The sequence below is a fragment of the Sceloporus occidentalis genome, unplaced genomic scaffold (assembly GCF_023333645.1).
Source record: "Sceloporus occidentalis isolate IW3139 unplaced genomic scaffold, rSceOcc1.0.p SCAF_5, whole genome shotgun sequence".
Lineage (NCBI taxonomy): Eukaryota > Metazoa > Chordata > Lepidosauria > Squamata > Phrynosomatidae > Sceloporus > Sceloporus occidentalis.
Window position 1 is genome coordinate 62,480,430 of NW_028316985.1, and position 21,670 is coordinate 62,502,099.

Consider the following 21,670-nt stretch of genomic DNA (forward strand, 5'->3'; position numbering starts at 1 on the left):
CATTGCAAATGCCAATGGTTATGTAGCCTGAATTGCACAACTTGTATCCAAAATGGAGATATCAGCAGGCTCATAAAAATGTTTTAAAGAAGAAAAATTATGAAATACTCCCTGCACCACAAATGCAGCCCAGTGAAGACTGAGAAGGATCAGTGGGCACAGAATAGTGACTTTTAGATGGGTAATGAAAAATAGGGAGAATGGAACAGAATGTGTGGAATGTTAACCTAACAATCTGCCCTACAACATTCTGTTATGGTTCACGCTCTCAATATCATTGAACTGTTATTAAAACATTTTACTTACATAAATAAGGCTGAGTTGAAACATACTTAATGAGGCACTGAATTTTAATCTGACACTTTGCTAATTAAAGTTTTCTTGCAGTCTGGTCTTTCACCAACGTATATGGGGCACAAGTATAGTAAAATCTAACAATTGTGGGTTTGTGGGATAAAGACAAAAACAAAACCAGACATTTCTGACTTCTCCATTTCAGCTATACGTTATCTTGGCTAGATTACTTTAAACTCGAAATTTTCAAAAAGTTGGACTTGAACACACAACAGCCAAGATCCTATACGCTAGAGAGCAGTGTAAGATTTCTGTGGGCATTGCTACACTATGACATCATCTGCTGAGATCCTCTGGTGGTGTCACCAGCTGATATAATCATTCTGCATATGGTTAACCCCCACCAGAAACTGAATGGGCATGTTAATAATAATACCCTCAGCCCTTCCCCCAAATAGTCCCCCCCCCCAAAAAAAAAAACTGTTTAGGTGCTGCAGCACTTCCACCAGTCACTGGCTGATAAGACAGCAAATGAAATTGGAGAAGCATCTGACTGACATCATCTGCTGAGATCCTCTGGAGGTGTCACCAGCTGATATAATCATTCTGCATATAGTTACCCCCCCCCACCAGAAACTGAATGGGCATGTTAATAATAATAATAATAATAATAAGAAGAAGAAGTTTATTTGTATTTTCCTGCTTTTCCCAATGGATCGAAGTGGGATTGCAACCAAAAATCTCCATACATGCAATCATGTGTAAAATACATATCATAAAAACATCACAAGTATAAAAATTTCAATTACAATAATCGCAGGGCAGCAGGCAGTTATGCTGTTATGACCGGAGAAGCGGGGAATGTTGAGTGGGGAAAGGAAAGCTGTAGTCTAGGGAGGGACTTTTAGTCATTGCAGAGGGAGGAACAGAATGTCAACCTCTGCAATGACCAAAGAAAACAGGCACTATCAGGTTGTCAGCAATATGTTAATCAAGCTGAACAGATGACAAACCACCAATATATATATTTTTAATACAGAACCTGGCATTCATTTCATTCTTAAATCACCTTGAATTTCCTAGTCACTATGCATTTTTTTTTAAAAGACACATTGCCTATCCCCAGGTTTATAATTTGAAGAGGAGTTGTTGTATGTCTTCAAGTCATTCCAACTTATGGCAACCCTAGACATAGTATAAAAGTTTTACAGCCTTATTTTTCATAAGGTTACTTAATTTTAATCACCTGGAGGAACGGTAAGTAAGGGAAACATTTGTGAAGGAGTAGAAGCCATAAGGTTAACTGCTCTCAGCTGAGCTGCAACCAGGTACAACAGCTGCTGAGGGTGAGAGTTCTGGGAAAGAAGCAGCCAAATGGCAGTTCATTCAGGACAGACTAAGTGCCACCATGGGGAGAGGTAAACACGTTGCAAATACATCAGGATATTAAAGTAATAAACACAATTTTTGTGAATTTTTTATATTTAAAACCCATTTTCAAATTATGTACAATATCAAATTACAACATTTAGTACATTGTTCTTTACAGCACCATCCTTCTCTTTATTTCTTACCATCACATGTAAGACAGCTTCTGCACTGAATGGAATTGGATAGTGAGTCGACATGAGAGCAAGTCCTGTTAGGTGGTCATTACCCATTCTATTTCTCAAAAATGTTTTTACTCTCTTCATAGTGGAAAAAGATGTTTTGTCCTTACATGTAGATACTGGTAGTGCAGCTAGGACAAATAATAAAAAAAACCCACTGGGCTAATCACACTCTCTCAGACTCAAGGAAAGGTGAAGGCAAATTCTCTGAACAAACCTTCCAAAAAACCCTTGGGCAAGTCACACTCTCTCAGCATCAGAGGAAGGCAAAGGCAAAACACCTCTGAACAAATCTTCTAGGACCAGAGTTTAATTCCCAGCTTAAGCATTAAAAATCCACTTTGGTGAGTCACACTCTCTCAGCCTCAAAGGATGGCAAGGGTAAACCCCAACTGTAGAAACCTTGCTAAGAAAACCCCTTGATAGCCTTACTGGGCCTCCCACTATCAAGGGTTTTCTGGGCAAGTTTCTTCAGACAGGCATGCTGTCACCATCCTCTGAGGCTGAGAGAGTGTGACTTACCCAAAGACACCCAGGGGCTTTCAATGGCTGACCAAAACTGTGCTGAATGGTAAAGGACTAGAGACATGGAGCTCCGACAAGGCTCGGTACTGGCAGGTCTCATTGGGGCAGCAGAGGGCTCTTCCTCCTCCCCCAAGAGAGGCCTACCAGGTGCGAGGATATGTCCAAGGGGAAGTGGCAGTAATGGTGGTAGATTCACCCCCAACCTCTCCCCGGTTCAGCGAGGCCTGCCAGTACCGGGCCTTGTCGGAACTGCTTGTCTCTAGTCTGCTGCGCTGCACCGCCTTGCTCACAATCACCTGCCTCCATTCCTCAGCAGCGCTCTCTCTCTGGAAAAACTCCTCCTCCTCTGAGCCTGTCCAATGGGGATGGAGAAGATGGAACAGCTCGCCCCCTGGCTGCACCCTCAGGCCGCCCATGTTGTTGGGAAAGGGAGGCCAAGCCCGGGGAGGTGGGGGAGGAAGACTGGAAAAATGGTGATTGGGATCAGGAGGCCAGGACATGTGTCTAAGCAGGATAGGACATTCCCAAAAGGTAAAAAATTGGGAATGTCCTGCCAGAACCCATGCTATGGCAACCCTAACTATAAATGAATGAATCTTAAACCGTAAATCTATACTACATCATTTACTTTTAATATCTTTCATGATAACTAGATCCACTGGGGAAAACATATTTTGTGATTAGATTAAGTTTGGTTGATATTATTTTTAACATTAATTCACGGAATGGTTTCCAGACCCCCCCCCCCCTTTGGCTACATCACTGGTTCATTTATAACATGGCTCCTCAAATGTTATTGAATTATAAATCCCATGAGCCCTAACCAGCACAGGCAACAGGGAGGGATGACAGCAATTGTAGTCCAACAAGATCTGGAGAGTCACCAATTACCTTCCCTGGGATTAGAGGAACACATTTGAGTAAGCGTTTAATGTGCATCACTCTAGAGTGAGCTGGTGAGGAAGGGACCAGGGATCACAAACAGGTGCTAAGAGGACTTCATGGAGCCCATAAGACACTTTTTGTCCACCCTTGCTCTATAGTACAAGAAATATAACAAAAATAGGAGGGCCACAAAACATACATCCATTAAAAAAAAAAATCCACAGATTTTAGCAACCCTGCAGAACAAACACCATGTCTGCCCAAGAAAACAAATAGTTTGTTTAGATACCAAAGCCTGGTCACAGAAAGAGACCTTATTTAATAATCATTTCTTCTAAATGTTGTTTGACCTGTAAGGGAATCAGAAATACAGTTAACCACCATAAACTGCAAACACACGGAACAAAATACACTTTAAACCCACACAATGGCAAAAATCCTTGTACCGTCATAATATTTGGCCTCCGGTTCTTCTTTTCATTCAGACACTGGCAAGCAATTGAATACATCTGTTCAACTGATTCAATACTCCAACTGCTCATCTTTTCATCAACATAATCTTCAAGGGTCTTTTCTTCATCTTCAATTTCCTCTTTGATAGTCAACTGTGTGGAAGCAGTAATAGCATAATATTAACTCCAAATGATCCAATTTATTGAAAACCCAAATTGAAACACTGGAAAGGGAGCAACAGAAGGAAAGAAGAATTTGAGTAAATGGGTTGTGTCACTGTAAATAAGACAGAGTTTGAAGAAGTTACCCATTTTGTCTATATCTTGCAGAATTCTCCAGCTAGCAAGGCCAGAGCTTGTAAAGTATCCACTTGAGTTTGGTTCCACGATTCCACCATGGATACCAAAATCCATGGATGCTTAAGACCCATTTCAGTGTGCCCTTGTTTTATGCAGGGGATCCGTTCCAGACCCCCCGCATAAAACAAAAAAACGTGTATGTTCGAGCCCCATTGCAAGTAATGGGGCTTGTGCTCACAGTGGCACGTGGCACCAGCAGTGCACGCACCATTGTTTCTTCCGGCGCACAGTGCCGCAAGAAGTAGCACTGCTTCCAGCATATGCTGAAAGCAGAGTATAATGCTCCCGCGTATGATAATAAAATAAAATAAATAAAGCTTTTATTTATATACCACGCCTTCCACAGATCAGGGCGGTTTACATAAAATTACAGTGCAAATACAATAGTTAAAAACAACACCATACAGTATACAAGAATAGAATAAAATAAAACCAACTAAACCCCAATAGCCCATCCTCATTGCCACGGAAGAGGAGGGAGGCCCGCGGATTTTTTTTTTATGCGGGGAATGCTAGCTGGAAAAAAAAGGTTTTCAACTCCCTTTTAAATTGGGCCAGGGAGGTAATCGAGCGGAGCTCGGCGGGCAGCGTGTTCCAAAGGGCCGGGGCGGCGATGGAAAATGTCCGCCTTGCGACGGAGGTAAGCCGTCACTATGGACTATGGTCCACTGTATATACAATGGCACAGCACAGTAGTGTCCCTTATATAAAATATCAAAATCAATGTCTACTTTTTGGAATTTTAAAAAATATTTTCAAGCCGTGGATGGTTGAATCTGTGGATACAGAGGACCAACTGTATATAGCATTAGGAACTGGAGCTGTCATTCAAAGCTATCATTCCACATGGTTACTATATGCATCAGCACTTGAATGTGCAGAATTGATATCTTTAGCCAGAGACACTAATGACTTTCCTGTCCCTATAAAACAACACTCATTGTTAGAGGTCAGATTCCTTTATTTTACATATGAAGTTCATTCATTTAATCTCATTTAGAGATTCCCATCAAAACACAACCACAAGTAAAATGGTAGACATTTCTCCCTTTCCTCATATCTACTGAAGTTAAATATGTGAGAGTCAAGCAAATAAATGTATTCATATAGGAAGGTTATTAATAACTGGCATGCTGTAAAGAAAAAACTGAAGTTTAGCTAATAATAATAATAATAATTATTATTAACCTTTATTTATGAAGCGCTGTAAATTTACACAGCGCTGTACATGCAATCTTTTTAGTTAGACGGTTCCCTGCCCTCAGGCTTACAATCTAAAAAGACATGACACAGAAGGAGAAGGGAGTGGTGACGGGAAAGGGTAAGAGGTCCAGCAGTTCCTCTCTACCTCCGAGGCCTGGACCAAGGCAGATGGACTGGAGGGAGGGCTTGGCTCCAAAATGGAAGGTTAATCATTATCCAGGGAAAATACATACTCACAAGTAGGATAATACATATACAGTACATAGCAATACAGGAAATGGATCGATAAACAGCCAACAACAGAACATCAGATAGTAAGCGACAATTATGCGATGCCTGGGAAGGCTTCTCTGAACAGGATGGTTTTCAGCTCCGTTTTGAAGCTGGTTAAAGAAGTGATGGCTCTTGCTTGTGGAGGAAGAAGGTTCCAGGAGTGAGGGGCAGCAAGTGAAAAGGGGCGAATCCGAGATGGGGCAGAGGAAATCCTGGGCTGAGACAGGAACCCTTGACTACCAGAACGGAGGGCCCTGGTGGGAAGGTGAGGAGAAAGAAGGTCTGATAAGTAAGGAGGGGCCAGTCCATGGAGGGCTTTGAATGTCGACAGCAGGAGCTTATACTGAATGCGGAAAGGGAGAGGGAGCCAGTGAAGGGATGCCAACACAGGAGAGATGTGGTCAGAGCGGTGGGTGGAAGTGATAATGCGTGCAGCTGAATGCTGGACAGAGATTAAGGGACGGAGGTGAGAAAAAGGAAGACCAGCCAGGAGGACATTACAGTAATCAAGTCGTGAGACCACTAGGGCATGGACCAGGATCTTGGCAGTAGAGGCGGAGAGATATGGTCGGATTTTGGCAATATTGTACAAAAAGAATCTACAAGCCTTGGCTGTGGTCTGGATCTGAGGGATACACGACAGAGAAGAGTCAAAGATAAAGCCAAGACTGCGGGCTTGCTGGACTGGTTGAATGGAGATGTTGTCCACAGAGACAGAAAAGGAGTGTTGAAGGTTGGGGTTAGGAGGAAAGACAAGAAGCTCCGTCTTGGACATGTTGAGCTTCAACCGCCGATGGCGCATCCACTGCGAGACAGCTGTAAGGCAAGACGAGACTTGCTGTTCAAGCCTTGGAGAAAGGTCAGGGGCAGAAAGATACAGCTGGGTGTCATCAGCATACAGATGGTAGGAAAAGCCAAAAGAGCTGATGAGTTTTCCTAAGGACAGTGTGTAGAGAGAAAATAGTAAAATAATATATAAAACTAGCATCTGTCATAAGCATACCTTCAGGAGGCCTATCTCCCTAGGGGATCCTTCTAACTCAGCAAATGTAAACTATGGAATCCTTACCTTGGCTTACTATGGCTCCCTCCCGTACTAGTATTTCCCAATTTTGAGGAGCCACAGCAACAGGGAAAGAACTCAGCCATTTGTTCTCCCATATGCAATGTTACTAACGTAGCATGGAAGCAATGTCACATGGCACACAATTCCCACACCATTGAGTCAGCATCCAAATTGTTATCTAAATATACAACTGAATTAAATCCTACAAACACCTTCAGACATTACCACAGAAAGGACACAAATTGTTGTAATTATGTAAGGACAAATACATCTTAAAATAGCTGTCATGTCTGTCTTAGTATGACAACTCCTAATTATCTGCAATAAAATCAAAACAGGAAACTGTTGCTAAATTTGTCTACAGAAGCCGATATTAAAAATACGGTTCTAGTCAATTGTTCCCCTTAGTAGAATTCTAATCCACTGTAATCATTTTCAAATGACAGATTCTTCCAAACTATTCTTGGCATACAGTAAAAGCTAGATACTATCTTGCTTCCATAACATACTTGAAGAATAAGAAATTACCAGCAACTGGGGATCTCGATTTTCATCCACAGGACTGAGCCCAGTTATTATTTCAAGTAAAACCTAAAGAAAGATGACAATTGAAACACACAAAATGCATTCATGAATATCTATCAGCTGAATAAAAAGCTGCTGAAGTAATGATTTTACAGGAAAAGCAATTGTGGCTGATTTATGTGATGTTTTATACCGCCCTTCATGAATTGATCCCAGGACAATAATTTGAGAATTATTTGCCAAGATGCCACTTGCTGAACTTTTCTGTGGTAGACACAGCAACAATAAAACCTAGCTTTATTTACTCATATATTAAAATATTTCTATTCCTCTCTACATCCAAGGATCTGAGGCTGGCATATGAGAAAATACATTTAAAGAATTTAAAATCATTTTTAAAGGTAAGAATAATTTAAACAGACTAAAATATGACATGATTCATCAAGTTAAAACAAGTCAGTTTAAAAAGTTAGAAGAGCTAACATGATTTAGAACCATGCAATAAACATATTGGGGTGCTCCTTCCTTTGCTTATCTCTTCTAGCCAGTAAGAGGCAGCCACTTAAGAAAATAACAGAACAGCTTGGGGTTGGAGAAGGAAGCACCTTCACTTCTTCCCTATAATTGTTCTTTCTACACCTCCTTTTTAAAAATAACAAAACACAAGGTTTGCCCTAGCTTAGGGATGATGAAAGTGCCAATCAACAGTTGCATCTGGACTCCAGGGTTGTTTTTCTATCCCCCAGGCTTCATTTCTCTCCCCCTGCACCCCAAAAAACTCCTTAGGGGTATGAGAGACAATTGTGGCGCATCTTGGGACCCTTGGGTTGTTTTAGACCCAGGAGAGACTGTTTTTTCCAACAGAAAGTAAGCCGGATGTTGACATCTGAGTCACCTCCTGTTGAGAAAAGGGCCTCTCTTGGGCCCCAAATAGCTCAGACAGGACAAAATATGTGAAATGCCCCCCATTCCTAGGAGGCATTTGGGGGCAAAAAATTTAAACAGAATTGCGGAGGGTGAGAGAAATGAGGCCCTCCATTGTTTCCCCTTTACTTTGCCTAGTTGTTCTTTGTAGAGTGTATGAGTGACATATAAAGGTCAGCAAAGCATATGCTACTTCTGAAATATGCAAGCATGGGGAGGGGCAAGTTTGAAAAGCACTGCAGATTTTCTTCATGTGGCAATGGGAGTTTTGCATCTTCATTTCTGACTAAATAACTTATGCATTCTGGTCACATGTGAGGAACTTCTAAATCACAGATAAATATGTATTATTTTCTATTTGCTATACTTTCACTCTCATGAAACCAAAGTGCTTCTAGTGTAGATAATGATTTTTTTTAAATGGAGGAAATGCCTTGACCTTGAACACTGTTATAACTAGTTGGGGTGTTTTGTTTTGTTTTTAAAAAAACAGAATTAAGTCCCTAATTGCAATCTTAGAAATTTATGCAGTTTTAGAAGACTTTCTTGCAGCACAGAGAAAACTGATTTAATGATTATTTTATTTCCCATGAAAATAAAATAGATGACATTTTGCATCTTTACCTTGGTCTGAAAGGTAGATGGATTGCCTCCTTGCCACATGCCTTACTTTTCCCCTCTAAACTTTTAAAGAAATATTTTAACAGAGATATTCTTAAAACTGTATTTCTCAAATCAAAAATTATTTCTCCTTCATTTTACTCATCAGCAGAAAAACAAGTAGCATATGGCTACTCACCACTCCAAAGCTGAAGACATCTGATTTAGGAGTGATCTCTCCACGCAAAGCCTCTGGAGCCATATAGGCTGCTGTTCCCACTACCCTCTCTGTTAGGATGGTATGGGTGAACCTTACTGAAGCCCTTGCAAGTCCAAAGTCAGAAAGTTTTGGCACAAATCTCTCAGTTAGTAAGATATTTGCACTGAAAAACAAAATACAAGTACTATGTATTTATTTCCTGCTCTTCCCATTTACACACAGAAAGATGGTAGTGCAGAAATGAACTTAAAACAGAAAGAATGACATTTTATTTAGCACTGGCAGCATCACTTATTTTGACATACTTGCCTTTTGTGTGGAACAAAAAGGAAAACAACAACAACAGTATATGGAGAAAGTCATCCATCTGTTAACTTTTGTCCATGCAAAAAGACAAAAAAGAAGACCCAGAAAACTACAGGCCAAATGCCTAACCTCAATACCAGGAAAAATATTAGAATGGATTATACAGGAATGTCTTTACAAGTACCTTGATGGCAATGCAGTGATTAGTAGGAGCCAGCATGGGTTTGCCAAGGCTAGGTCACTAGTTTAGTAGATGGTGGGAATGCTGTCCATGTTATTTCTCTAGATTTCAGCAAAGCGTTTGAAAAGATCCCCCATGATAGTTTGGTTAGCAAACTGACCAAATATTGAACAGATGGGTCATATGGGTGTATAATTGGTTGGAAAACAGTGCTCAAAGAGTTGTCGTCACTAGCTCTGCTTCAAACTCAAAGGAGGTTTCAAGTAGAGTGCTGCAGTCTGTGGCTTTACACTCTTCAAACTTTTTATTAATCATTTAGATGATGTGGTAGAGGAAATCCTTATCAGATTCTGCAGATGATACGAAACCAGGAGGGGTAGCTAACCCATTGGTAGATAGGAATAGAATCCAAAAGGACCTTGATATGTTTAGTATTGATTGATATGATTCTGGCATCAGAGGGAGAGAAAGGCAGGCTCAACACCATCAGGCCTAGCCTAGTAAGAAGACTAGACCTCCCTTTATGTCATCTGACATTATCAGGCCTCAGAAGGAGAGAAAGGCAGGCCTAGCCTAAAGTAAGAATGTGCCCTCCCTCCAGTCCATCTGCCATGGTTCAGGCCTCAGAGGAGAGACGAAGCTCTGGACGTATTCCCCTTTTCCACTGCCATTCCCTTCTTCTTTTGTGTCATATCTTTTTACAATGTAAGCTTGAGGGAAGGAATCTGTCTAACTATCTGTAAGCCACTCTGAGAGTCTTTGTGGCTGAAGAGTGTGGTCTAAATACAATAAATAAATATGATTAGAAAATAGGGCTGAAATTAAGAAAATGAAATTTAACAGACACAAATCCAAAATTCTACATTTACACCACAAAAACCAATGCACAGGGATGAGACAAGAGATACTTGGTTCAGTATGTGAAAACGGCCTTGGGATTATTGTTGATCATAAATTGAACCTGGTCCAGCAGTGTAACACTGTAGCAAAGAAGGCAAAAAATGCTATGTTAGCCAGCATCAGTTTCCAAATCAAGGGAAGTAACAGTCCCCCTATATTCTGCACTGGTCAAACATCATCTGGGTTACTATGTTCAGTTCTGGGCACATCACTTGAAGAAACATAAAGACAGGTTGAAGCAAGAGAAGGGCAACAAGGATGGGGTATGGAGAACAAAATATAGGAGGAAAAGTTGAAGGAGCTGGGCATATTCAGCTTGGTTAACAGAAGGCTGAAAGCCTTGAACTTAATTTGATCTTGACTTGACCACACTCTTTAAATACTCAAGGGCTGCCAAAAGGAAGAGGTGCAGGTTTGTTTTTTGCTGCCTCAGAGAGCAGAACTAGATCTAAAGGTTGGTCACTGGAAAAACCACTTGCTTCCTATTAGTTTCCAAGTGCAGTACAAGGTGTTGGTCATGACCTTTAAAGCCCTACATGGCCTGGGTCCAACCTACTTATGGGATCGCCTTCTTCTGTATAATCCACCCCGTGCACTCAGGTCCTCTGGGAGGAATTTACTGCAGCTCATAAAGACCAGGTTGACTGCAACTACCCAGAGGACCTTCCCTTCAATCACTTCCAGATTATGGAATGGCTTGCCGGAGGAGATTTGTCATATTACCAGCTTGGACAGCTTTAAAAAAGCTGTCAATATGGATCTCTTTCAGCAGGCCTTTCCCAAGTAGCAGTCTGGCCACCAATTAAGTCCACCACTTTTATGATTACTCTGTAGCCCCATTGCCCATCTCTGATTATTTTAATGGATTATTTTAATGCTTAATATGTTTAATTGATGTTTTAGGGGAGGGAGGGGATAAGTGGGATATTGTGGATTGTATGGATTTTTAACTGTAAGTTGCTTCAATTGTCTTTTTGATGGAGAGGTGGGATAAAAATAAAACATTTATTTATTTATTTATTTATTTATTGTGGTTTTAAGTTACAGGAGGACAGATTTCAATTGAACATCAGAAGGAACACCTTGACAGTGAAAATGGATTGCAAACAACTCCTTAAAGAGGTGCTACACAGCTAGCTGATGAGGATTCTCTAGCTGGAGATCCAATGGCCCATGGGGCTCTTTCCAACTCTATGATTCTATTACAGTGTGAAAACAAAATAACCTAATAACCCGTAAACAGCAACAGCAACCTTACACAACTACCTTCCACTAATCAGCAGGGGTAAACCACAGCAAATATCAACAAAACAGCAGTTTTTTGTCACTACATATGTTTTAAGAAAGTAAAGAGCACATTTCAGGAACAATAATGGAAAAAAAATTATGAGGAGATTTATTGTTAACATAATAATTTGCTTTATAGATGTTACCTTTTAACATCACGATGAATGTGGTTATTTTCATGTAAAAAGCAGATTCCATTTGATGAACCGTTAGCAATATTACATCTTGTTTTCCAAGGAATTGGTGCAGTATTATCCTCAAAAACAAGAGAAAAAGTGGAAGTATGTCAATATTTTTCTTTCGCAAACTATCACATCTATAAAATAAAATATATATCGTAACCAACAAAAAAACAAAAACAGTCATAGTCGCCTTAGGTATTCTGTTGTCAAGATCAGACTGGTTTGTTCTGTTACTAAGACTAGACAATTCTACTTTAGTGTAAGAAGCCTGCTGAAAAGAGAGAAAGAATCCTTACAATGCTTATAGAAAGCTTTGATGGAGAATGAAACATTGGGTACTTACTGTGAAAGCGCATTCTAGGTTGCAGGACAGCTATTTAAGTCACCTTCCCTTTTAATCCAATCACTATACTGTTATTATTAACATTTATTTGCTATGAGCATTGTTTTCAGAATTCAGGAAGCATTTTACTTTTGAAACAGAATCTAGGTGCAAAATACAGCTAACAGACTAGCATGGACATAGCGCTAAATCACAGTTTAATATATGTTCAATTGCATTAAGGCCCATATTCGCATGTCCTCTCTCCATCCGATAGTCACAACACACACACACACAAGTTTTCACCTGGCACAGATTACCATATTCAGCCATTAAACTTCTAGGTAGTGACAATGAGCAAATGTGTCACTCACCAGACAAGCTAGTCTGTCAAGCAATGAGCCATTAGGCATATAATCATAAACAAGGCAAGGTTGATCAAAGTCATTTGAGAAGCCAAGCAATTCTACTAGATTCTCATGCTGACACCTGTAAGAAAAAGAAACAATCTCATTAATCAGGTTTTCATCATTTATATGCCTGACAATTCAAGGAGCCAGAAGGTTTTGAAAAAAACAAAACAAATTAAAAATCGGACCACTGCTTATTAATCATTGTTTACATTGCCTATGCAGGTTCATCCAATAGGAATATCATATACTCGACTATAAGTCAAGAAATTTATGCCTAAAAATTGTCCCTAAAATCTTGGGTCGATTTATATATGGGTCAATACACTAAAACTGGTTTAAAAGGTCCTGAAACAAGCACCCCCGTGAAGCCCCACTCTTCGTGCCTGGAGGCAGAGGTAGGGGTGTGTGTGAGTGAGTGAGTGTGTGTGTGTGAGAGAGAGAGACTCCCAACCCGATTTTAAAGCCTTCTCCTACCATCAAGGAAAAACACCATTTGACTCCACTTCTTTCCTCCCCATCCCGATGTTATAACTTCTCCTCCAGCACATGGGAATTGGTATCAGGTGGTTGGGAGAGGTCTGGAGAAGGGACAGAAGTGGTGTTTTCCCCCTTTCCATCCTTTGTTATAGCCCCCTTAGTTTAACCCTCGACTTATCCACAGCTCATATCAAAATCCATGATTTTTACCCTGAAACCTTCCCTCGACTTATACATGAGGTCGACATGTACATAAGTATATATGGTACAACCATTTTATTCAGAGCTTAATAATACAGCATGAGTTTTGTATGCACATCCAGACGGGACTACAAAAGAATCCAATATGAAACTCCTGTCAGCCATTGCTTATCTTTTGGTATATTTGACACTAACCAATTTTAGTATGGCATAAGGTTTGGTAAAAGGTGTTCATTTCATCAGATTTGAATAATACTGAGCACAAAATTAGATGTGATGTCATGTACACCGTCAGTCCAGGAACACATTTATTAAAATAATGAAATATTTGATGTAAGAGAAGAGAACCAAATAAAAACTATAATATGGAGGGCTTTAACTCTTTGGTCCTGATTCATCTTTGGCCCTCTCACACCACAGCACAAATTAATTTCTAAAAAAAAAATGGAAAGCAGGGCTAAAAAGATAAACTCTAAAGTTATAAAGAAATCATATAGCACCTTTGAGACTAACCAAGAAAAAGAAATTTCTAGCATAAACTTTCATGGGCTCCAGTCAAATGTATGGACTAGGGTCCATGAAAGACAGACATTTCTTTTCTCAGTTACCCTCAAAGGTGCTGCAGGATTCTTTCAGATCTTTTTATACTGATACAAATTAACACAGCTATGTCTCTGAAGACTTCACCACGTCTAGTTTGCCCAAGGCTAGATCGCTCAATGTACTGATCACGATAAATGACCAACACCCAACCTAAGTTACTTCTACATTCTGAACAGACTTCTCTAATATTTCTAAAACTGAAACATGCTGCCAGCTGACCCCATACACCATACTGCAATGGTGTTTCCAAAATGTTCAGTACTTACTTTGCCATTATTTTTATTTCTTGTTCAAACTGCTTTTTTAGGTCTTCAATATTTACATCAGCTAGCTACAAGGAAAATCAAAAGAGAATTAACTAGAAACTCTTAGCCATGTATGTGAATGCAGAGGGAGGTGAAACTTCATCATCATGATGTAGACGTTTTGTACCTGACAACGACAGAGGGCTGCTGACTTGAAAGCTTTGTCTTTAGGGGCCTTTTCATAATGTACAATTATAATGCAATGATTTCACTGCCATAGGAAGCATCATATGAAATCTTGGAGTTTGCAGTTTTAGAAGGAATATTTAGAATTTTAGTGAAAGCCAGCATAGTGGTTTGAGTGTTGGGCTATGACTCTGGAAACCAGGGTTTGAATCCTCACACAGCAATGGAAACCCATTGGATGTCCTTGGGCAAGTCAACTCAGCCTCAGAGGAAGGTAAAGGCAAACTCCCTCGGAACAATCTTGCAAAAAGAAATAAACTCTAAAGGTTCACTTTAGAGTCATCCTAAGTTGAAAAAGACTTGAAGGTACACAAGCACAATTTAGCATTTTGAGCCAGACTACTCTAGTACTTAATCAAACTACAAACCCCAAGATTACATAGGATGCATCTATGGCAGTTAAAGTGGAATCATGATACCATGGCTAGGTACTGTGAAAGAGGTATTCTCATAAGGAGTCATTCTGTTGCCCAGACTCTTGAACTGCAAAAAGAAAAGATAGAACATGACTCATTTAGGGACAGATGTTCTTAAGCCCTGAAAACCCTACTGCATACCCTAGCAGCAGATGGCTTTCTTCATGTTATGAAGTGGCCCAAGAACTGATTCTTCATTATAATTTAAGAAAAAAAGACCATCAGTTAGGTCTCCCCTGAAAATCCAGCTTGTATTTTAGGTGTTATTGGACAGCAGCCATAGCCAGAACAGCCAATAGAAGAAATGCTGAGAATTTTTTTTCTATCTATCTATCTATCATCTATCTATCTATCTATCTATCTCCCACCTTTGCCCCCATGCAGGGACTCAAGGCAGCTAATAAACTTAAAACAGTGCAAATGAATAGCAATGCAAAATATAAAAACTCTTTAAAGATAACACAAAATATCCAAATGTATTAAAAACTATATAGTTTTTAAGTTGCCGGCCAACAACAATGGAATTTCACACTTTGTCTGTTCCATTCTACAAAGACTTAAGGTGTAGCATCACTGCAAAATTAAAGGAGTTTGACACTACTTTTAACCTGTCATAATTCTATCCTACAGGATCCTGGAATTTGTAGTTGGGTGAGGCACCAGAGCTCTTACAGATCAAGGAGTACTTCACCTAACTACAAATCTAACAAATCACATAAAGCTACAAACGTGCCATCTAGTGAGAAAACAGATTTTTTTTAATCTACCTCATTAAATTATTTACATAACTATTAATTACACAGCTGGATTTCCAGGGCTGACACAGCCTGAATTCAGGCTTACCTATGGTGTTACAATAGTAATCCAAATGCTTTTACCTTAAACAAAATCTGTCACTACTCAGGGTCTTTTAGGATGGAAAACACACCGTTTCCCCAGATTCTAAGCACTTAGGATTTTGAAATATCCCCCATGGAACATCTTCCATGAAATAAATATTTCATTTATTTCTTATTTCATTTCATTTCTTCCTAGAAATAATTACCTTCTTTAGGATTACAGGACATATCTTTTGTTTATCCAGGGGAGTACCTGTGGAATACAACTCCTTATAAGCTACTTGGCATGGATTGGGTGTATACTCAGCATTCTGTACAGGTTAATATTCTGATCCTTTATATGCCTTCAGTTCCATTACTCTTTAGACAAAGTTGGTATCACAGCATTTATACAGAACACATACTGGAAACCTACAGCAGTAAGTTTTTTCACTGCCACCGTTCTGCCATTGATGCACCCTTTGTATACGACGCCAAAGCCTCCTTCACCGAGCTTGCTGCCACCAGCTGCCACTGTTTTATCATCAAAGTTATTTGTAAAGCTTTTGAGCTCATGAAAGAGAAAGTTCTGCAATCCTGAAAGAAAGCAATAGAAAACAATGAACAAAAACTTCAGGTATCGTGTTAGTATCTATGAAAGTTGGAGTAAAAACCAGCAATAATCTTTCAGTCTTCAGTCCCCGTAGCATCATAAATCTCACCACAATGCATTATCTCACAAAGATTTGTCCTTGTTTTAAGAGATACTAGCAAAACTATGGAGAAAGAGAGCAAACTACAGCCCAGATATTCTCATACAACACTGTATAAGCTCACAAATAGCGAGCTCAAGTTGGCAATATTTTATCTCCACACAGCTCAGGATCTTTCTATATAATAAATGCCTGAGTAAACAACTACAGATTTTCATGTATCTGCCAGTCTCTGCTTCTACCTCAACTTCCCACATGGGGAGATGTCCTAAGAGTGAAAGATGGGAGTGAAGTGAAAAGATGAGCCGAACTACCTTACCTGTATTGTTAAGAACTGAGCTGCTTTCCTCAATACTTAGACCACAAGAAACTGAAGTTAAGCGTTCACTGTGTGGAGCTGGGAGAAGCAACTGAGGTGTTACTTGCTTTTCCTCTGCAGGAGCTTCTTTTTCATTTAGACACATTGTTTCTTGTAAAGATAAGGGCACTGAGGTTTCTTCTTTCACACTTACAGCATCTGCCATGAAACAGGGTTGAGAGGATTTTTAGATTGTTCATACAGATTTCATCACACTAATAAAATTGTGCAGAACAGATTGCACTTAAAAAGGTCCAAAGTTCTTCACTACATTCTAAGGATATAAACCAGTCACACATAAAGGCATCACAAAGAATTCCAATTTGGAAAGGGTTTTGGGGTTGTATTCCAATAGAGGGTGAGACCAAAGACAAAGTAGGTTTTCTCACAGTTCAGTTCTGTGGATGTCTACTTAAGTCCAAGTGCAAGAGATTGCCTGCCAGCTGAATTACGTTCCATGCAGGGTATTTAAATTTTAACTACTTCCTTATTTTCGATCAGTGTCAGAGGAAACAGGAGAAGAAGCTTCCTGATGGGGAATGTCCACAGAATACATCTCAAGAGCAGGCTGTAGTTTCCCTATCCCTGATTTAAGGTTCAATTTTAAAAAAATAGAGTATTTAAGAGTATTTCTTCTCAGTAAACCCTAGGATATGGTTGTCATAAGTCACATCTAATTTAAACACACATGTCAGCAAGAACATGACAAGTATTTTGTAAATGTAAACCAATAAAATATTTCATTACTTGTCACAAATGCAAGAAAAAAAATACAATGGGGGAATCTCTTTTAAATTACATACTAGACACACCACACAGATTGACATTACCTGGAAGGAGAAGTCTGGCTGGTGCCAAGAAGTGATTCCTAATCAGCACCTCCACCAAATCGCTAACTGTACAGTTTACTGTACCCCAGTCATAAAGTAATTCACAGGTAGGGCTCTTTCCTTCTTGTCTTAATGCTTCAATTCTCCTGAAAATGAAACACAAATAAAGGATGGCTTTTCTTAAAATAGGACATGAAAAATAAAAATTAAGAAACCTATAACTCTAAGAAATGTAAAGTCTCAACAGTTAAACAGTGATTAAACAAACATTCATGTATCAATATAGATGCAGGTTTTATTGTACACTATATCTGAAATACAACAAAACGTAAAATAAAGTTGGATGTGTTCTATGAATTCTGAAGCATAACAGGGTAAAGACTCAGACTGCATCTACACACCAGAATTAAAACAGTTTGACTTAAGTGACTTGGCTCAATACTATGGAATTCTGGGATTTGTAGTTATGTGAGGTATTAAGCCATCTCTGTCAGAGAGCTCTGGTGCCACAACAAACTAGAAGTCCTAAGATTCTATAGGATGGAGCCATGACAGTTAATGCTGTGTCAAACTGCACTAATTGTGCACTGTGGTAGCAACCCCAGTGTTCTGCTGGCTATATGGTACTAGAAAACATGAACCTGCTGTTTCTACCAATTCATATATAGTCAGTTTCCTGTTTCAACAACAGAACTGTCTACAATAGCAGGAAAAGAATCTTACATCAGTTTTTGGTGACTATATGGCACCTGTTGGTTGCCAAGATTGTTCTTATTCCCAAAATGAATTACAAAACAAAGAACAAGATGAATAGCTTATCTGTAATAGTATAAATTCTCCTTACAACAGGAGTATGAATATTAAACATGATGGGCACACCCAGCTGGACAGCTCTATCTGTCAATCCAGCTCTTGACAGCCAAACTTTTCAATAAGGAAGTTACTGGCAGTGAAACTTATCATGAATAATATATGGTAGAGTGTGTGTGTGTGCGCGCATTTTCATAAAAGACATTAGATACATATTAATATGTAAAAATACCCTATTCTTTCTATCTATTAAAAAGAGTAAAAAACAGTAATTATGCCATGTACATAAGATGGAAAAGATATCGTTAACACAGAATCAAAACATTTCCCCTATGCTTTGTTTGTCCCTTCCATCTATTTCTTTGTTATGTTCCTACTTATCATCTAAGTCCATTGAATTTCCTTATGATTTATTAGTTCCCATATTATATATCTCAAACTTCTGCTCCCCCCTCCCCCTGCTATGGATTCAATAGCTCTCTTTCTACCTTATTCCTTTTCATCTTCATGTGTTTGATTTTCTTAAGTGTTCTTTACATTTGGCCACATCCCTTTCCAATAATTTCTAACCTGGGACCATTCTTCTTCTGCTTTTCTTGAGGATTTCTCTTTCAAACAGTGTGTAAACCTATCTAGTGTCATCAGACCTGCATAGTTTTATTAGCCAGACTTGGTATGTAGGTGATTCTTCCATTTCAGTACAGTACCTTATATGCATTTGACTGTATCTGTTCTCTCCAGAGGGATCTTTAATATCTACTGCCAATTTCTTCCATCCTTCCTGCGGATCAATAAAATCAGCCAGTTGCATCATCATGCCATAGCCGAGGGAGCGCACATATGTTGAAGGAGTTATGGGCTTGTTCATCTCCAATTCCTGACCCAAAAGAAAGTATATGCACATGTACATGTTAAAAAGGAATTATACATTTCTACAGCCAGGATATTACAACAAAGCATTTTGATATTTCCAGGATTTATTACTGAACACAGCAATTTGCTCTCAAACCACTAACATTTAAAGCATCAGTTAGAATGTATTTAATTACACTTCCAAATGAGGCAAAGGCCCCATACAGACAGGCCAAAATAAGGCTGCTTCGGGTCACTTTGGAGATATGCTGTTTAAATGATGCATGCGTCCTAAGAGTCTGGAAGCCACGCCAAAGCCACGATCCAGTCCTTAGAACTAGAGTGCAGCTTTTGGACTCTTAGGACGCATGCATCATTTAAACAGCATACCTCCAAAGTGACCCAAAGCAGCTTTATTTTGGCCTGTCTGTATGGGGCCAAAGATACAAATATTATCCTTATCTGGAGGTAGGGACACCATATCATTATCATTTTTATTAATTGCATTTGTACACCACCTTTCTCCCTGGAGGGACCCAAGGTGGCTCACAGATAAAAAAATTAAAATTGTTTTAAAACAATTGAAATCATCTACAAAATTATAAAATCATAGTATTTTATGGGGGTTTTTGGGCTATAAGGCCATGTTCTAGAAGAATTTATTCTTGATGTTTCAACAAAAACTGAGGCTGGCATCTTCAGAGAATGCTGGCTTGGAAGAAAGTGGGGTATATATACTGTTGGTTGAGAGGATGTGATTTACATGTTAATCTGTGTATTGTTCTGTTGCTGAATATAAAATCCCACAAATAGATAGAAAAGTTAAAAGCATAACTTATCCACATAGTTTAGTTAAGATAAACTAACAGCGTAAGCTGGGTCCAACCAAGTGTCATTGGACTACTCCAGTCCTTATGCAAAGGGATCTCGTAGCACCTTCCATAACAAGAAGTTATAGCGCAAGGTTTCGTAAACTAGCGCTGTATCTGCATTGCAGAATTAATTCAGTTTGACATGGCTTTAGCTACCATGGCTCAATGCTATGGAATTCTGGGATTTGTAGTTTGTTGTGGCACCAAAGCTCTCTGATAGAGAAGGCTAAATGTCTCACAAGTTCCTAGGACTCCTTAGCACTGAGCCATGACTGTTAAAGCAGTGTCAAACTGGATTATTCCTACAGTGCACATGCAGTGTAGGCCTACTTCCCCAGATGGATGGCTCTGGGAGACCAAGGTTCAAATGCCAGTTCAAGCCATGCAAGTCACATTCTCTCAGCCTCATAGGATGGTCATGGCAAACCACCTCTGAACAAAACCTGCCAAGAAGACCCCATGATAGGGTTGCCATAAGTCAGAAAGAGTTGAAGGCACACAACCATGGCATTTAAAAGAAAACTACAAATTCCAGGGTTCTTTAGGACAGATTCATGGCAGTTAAAGAAAACAACAAATCCCAAGGTTCTGTAGGATGGAGGCATAGATGTTAAAGAAAACTACAGATCCCAGGGTTCTTTAGAATGGAGCCATGTGTTAAAAAAGACAACAATAAATCCCAGGACTCTGTAGGATGGAGCCATAGAAGTTAAAGAAAACTACAAGTCCCAGGGTGCTGAGGATGGAGCCATGTGTTAAAAGATAAAAACAAACCCCAGGGCCATGGGCAGTTAAATGGAAACTACAAATCCCAAGGTTCTTTGGGAGATTGTATGTACAGCGCTGTGTAAATTTACAGCGCTATATAAATAAAGGTTAATAATAATAATAATAATAATAATAATAATAATGGAGCCATGGCAGTTATAGTAGTGCCAGAGTGCATTATGTCTACAGTGGTTCCCATACTTGGATTTTTAGACTTCAGCTCCCAGAATTCCTGACTGTTGGACAAAGTGGCTGGGGCTTCTGGGAGTTGAAGTCCAAAACATCAAAGTCTGGGAATAGCTGAAGCAGCCACCCACATCCCCAAAAACCCAGCCTGCGCTATCCAGAAACATAGGAGACAGTGGTAAGCAATGGCCCTGGCTCACCTTCCCAGCCTTTGCTGCAGACGCTTCCTAGGCTGAGCGAGGGCTCCCCCCATAATAACGCAACAGCGCCCCCTCTGGCTCCGCCCTCGCACAGCACCATATTACTCAACCTGGGAACTTCCTCGTTCTCACTTCCCTTCTTCTTAAGCCTGGCGCGCCTCCACTTCTGCGCATGCGCTTTAAGAGTCCTCCGCCCTCTCTCCCCCCCTCCCCTCAGGAGGACCAGCCCATGAAGGAAGGAGGCGGGTGGGAAGGCTTCCTTACAGAGTGGCATCAAGGTAATCGAGAAACTGAGGGGCGCTGTGTTGGGCTTTCCACTGCTTTTTTTGGCTTCGTGACGTGTTGTGGTTTGAGACTCGTAAGGGCTGCGTTTTATTTTATTTTTCTAGTTTGGGCCATAATGGTATCGCCCGAGGGAAGCTTCTTTCCGCTCCCCCGCTATGGAACCCCCCTTTTTTTGAGGGCGGTGGTACATTCTCCCCGCCTGGCCACGCCCCCTTACCCCCCTGCGAATTGTGGCAGATGGATTCGCCCTTTCGAGCCAGGG

At 39.9% G+C, this 21,670-nt stretch overlaps 1 protein-coding gene across 2 annotated transcripts; it reads right to left on the reverse strand.

The window, feature by feature from the left end:
• Window positions 1-956: 956 nt before the first annotated feature.
• Window positions 957-21,283, reverse strand: IRAK4 (interleukin 1 receptor associated kinase 4). Of its 2 annotated transcripts, none has more exons than XM_089524265.1 (12): window positions 21,124-21,283; window positions 18,953-19,122; window positions 17,436-17,581; window positions 16,567-16,764; window positions 15,971-16,131; window positions 14,076-14,140; window positions 12,490-12,604; window positions 11,758-11,867; window positions 8,917-9,100; window positions 7,197-7,259; window positions 3,761-3,919; window positions 957-3,664 (listed from the first exon to the last, which is right to left on the reverse strand). In XM_089524265.1, exons 2-12 carry the CDS (start codon window positions 19,111-19,113, stop codon window positions 3,629-3,631), a joined length of 1,398 nt encoding a protein of 465 aa, XP_089380391.1. In that variant the 5' UTR covers window positions 19,114-19,122; window positions 21,124-21,283; the 3' UTR covers window positions 957-3,628. The 2 variants fall into 2 exon arrangements, with proteins under 2 accessions (XP_089380391.1, XP_089380392.1); XM_089524266.1 differs by having other exon boundaries at window positions 21,234-21,249.
• Between the last annotated feature and the right edge of the window lie 387 nt (window positions 21,284-21,670).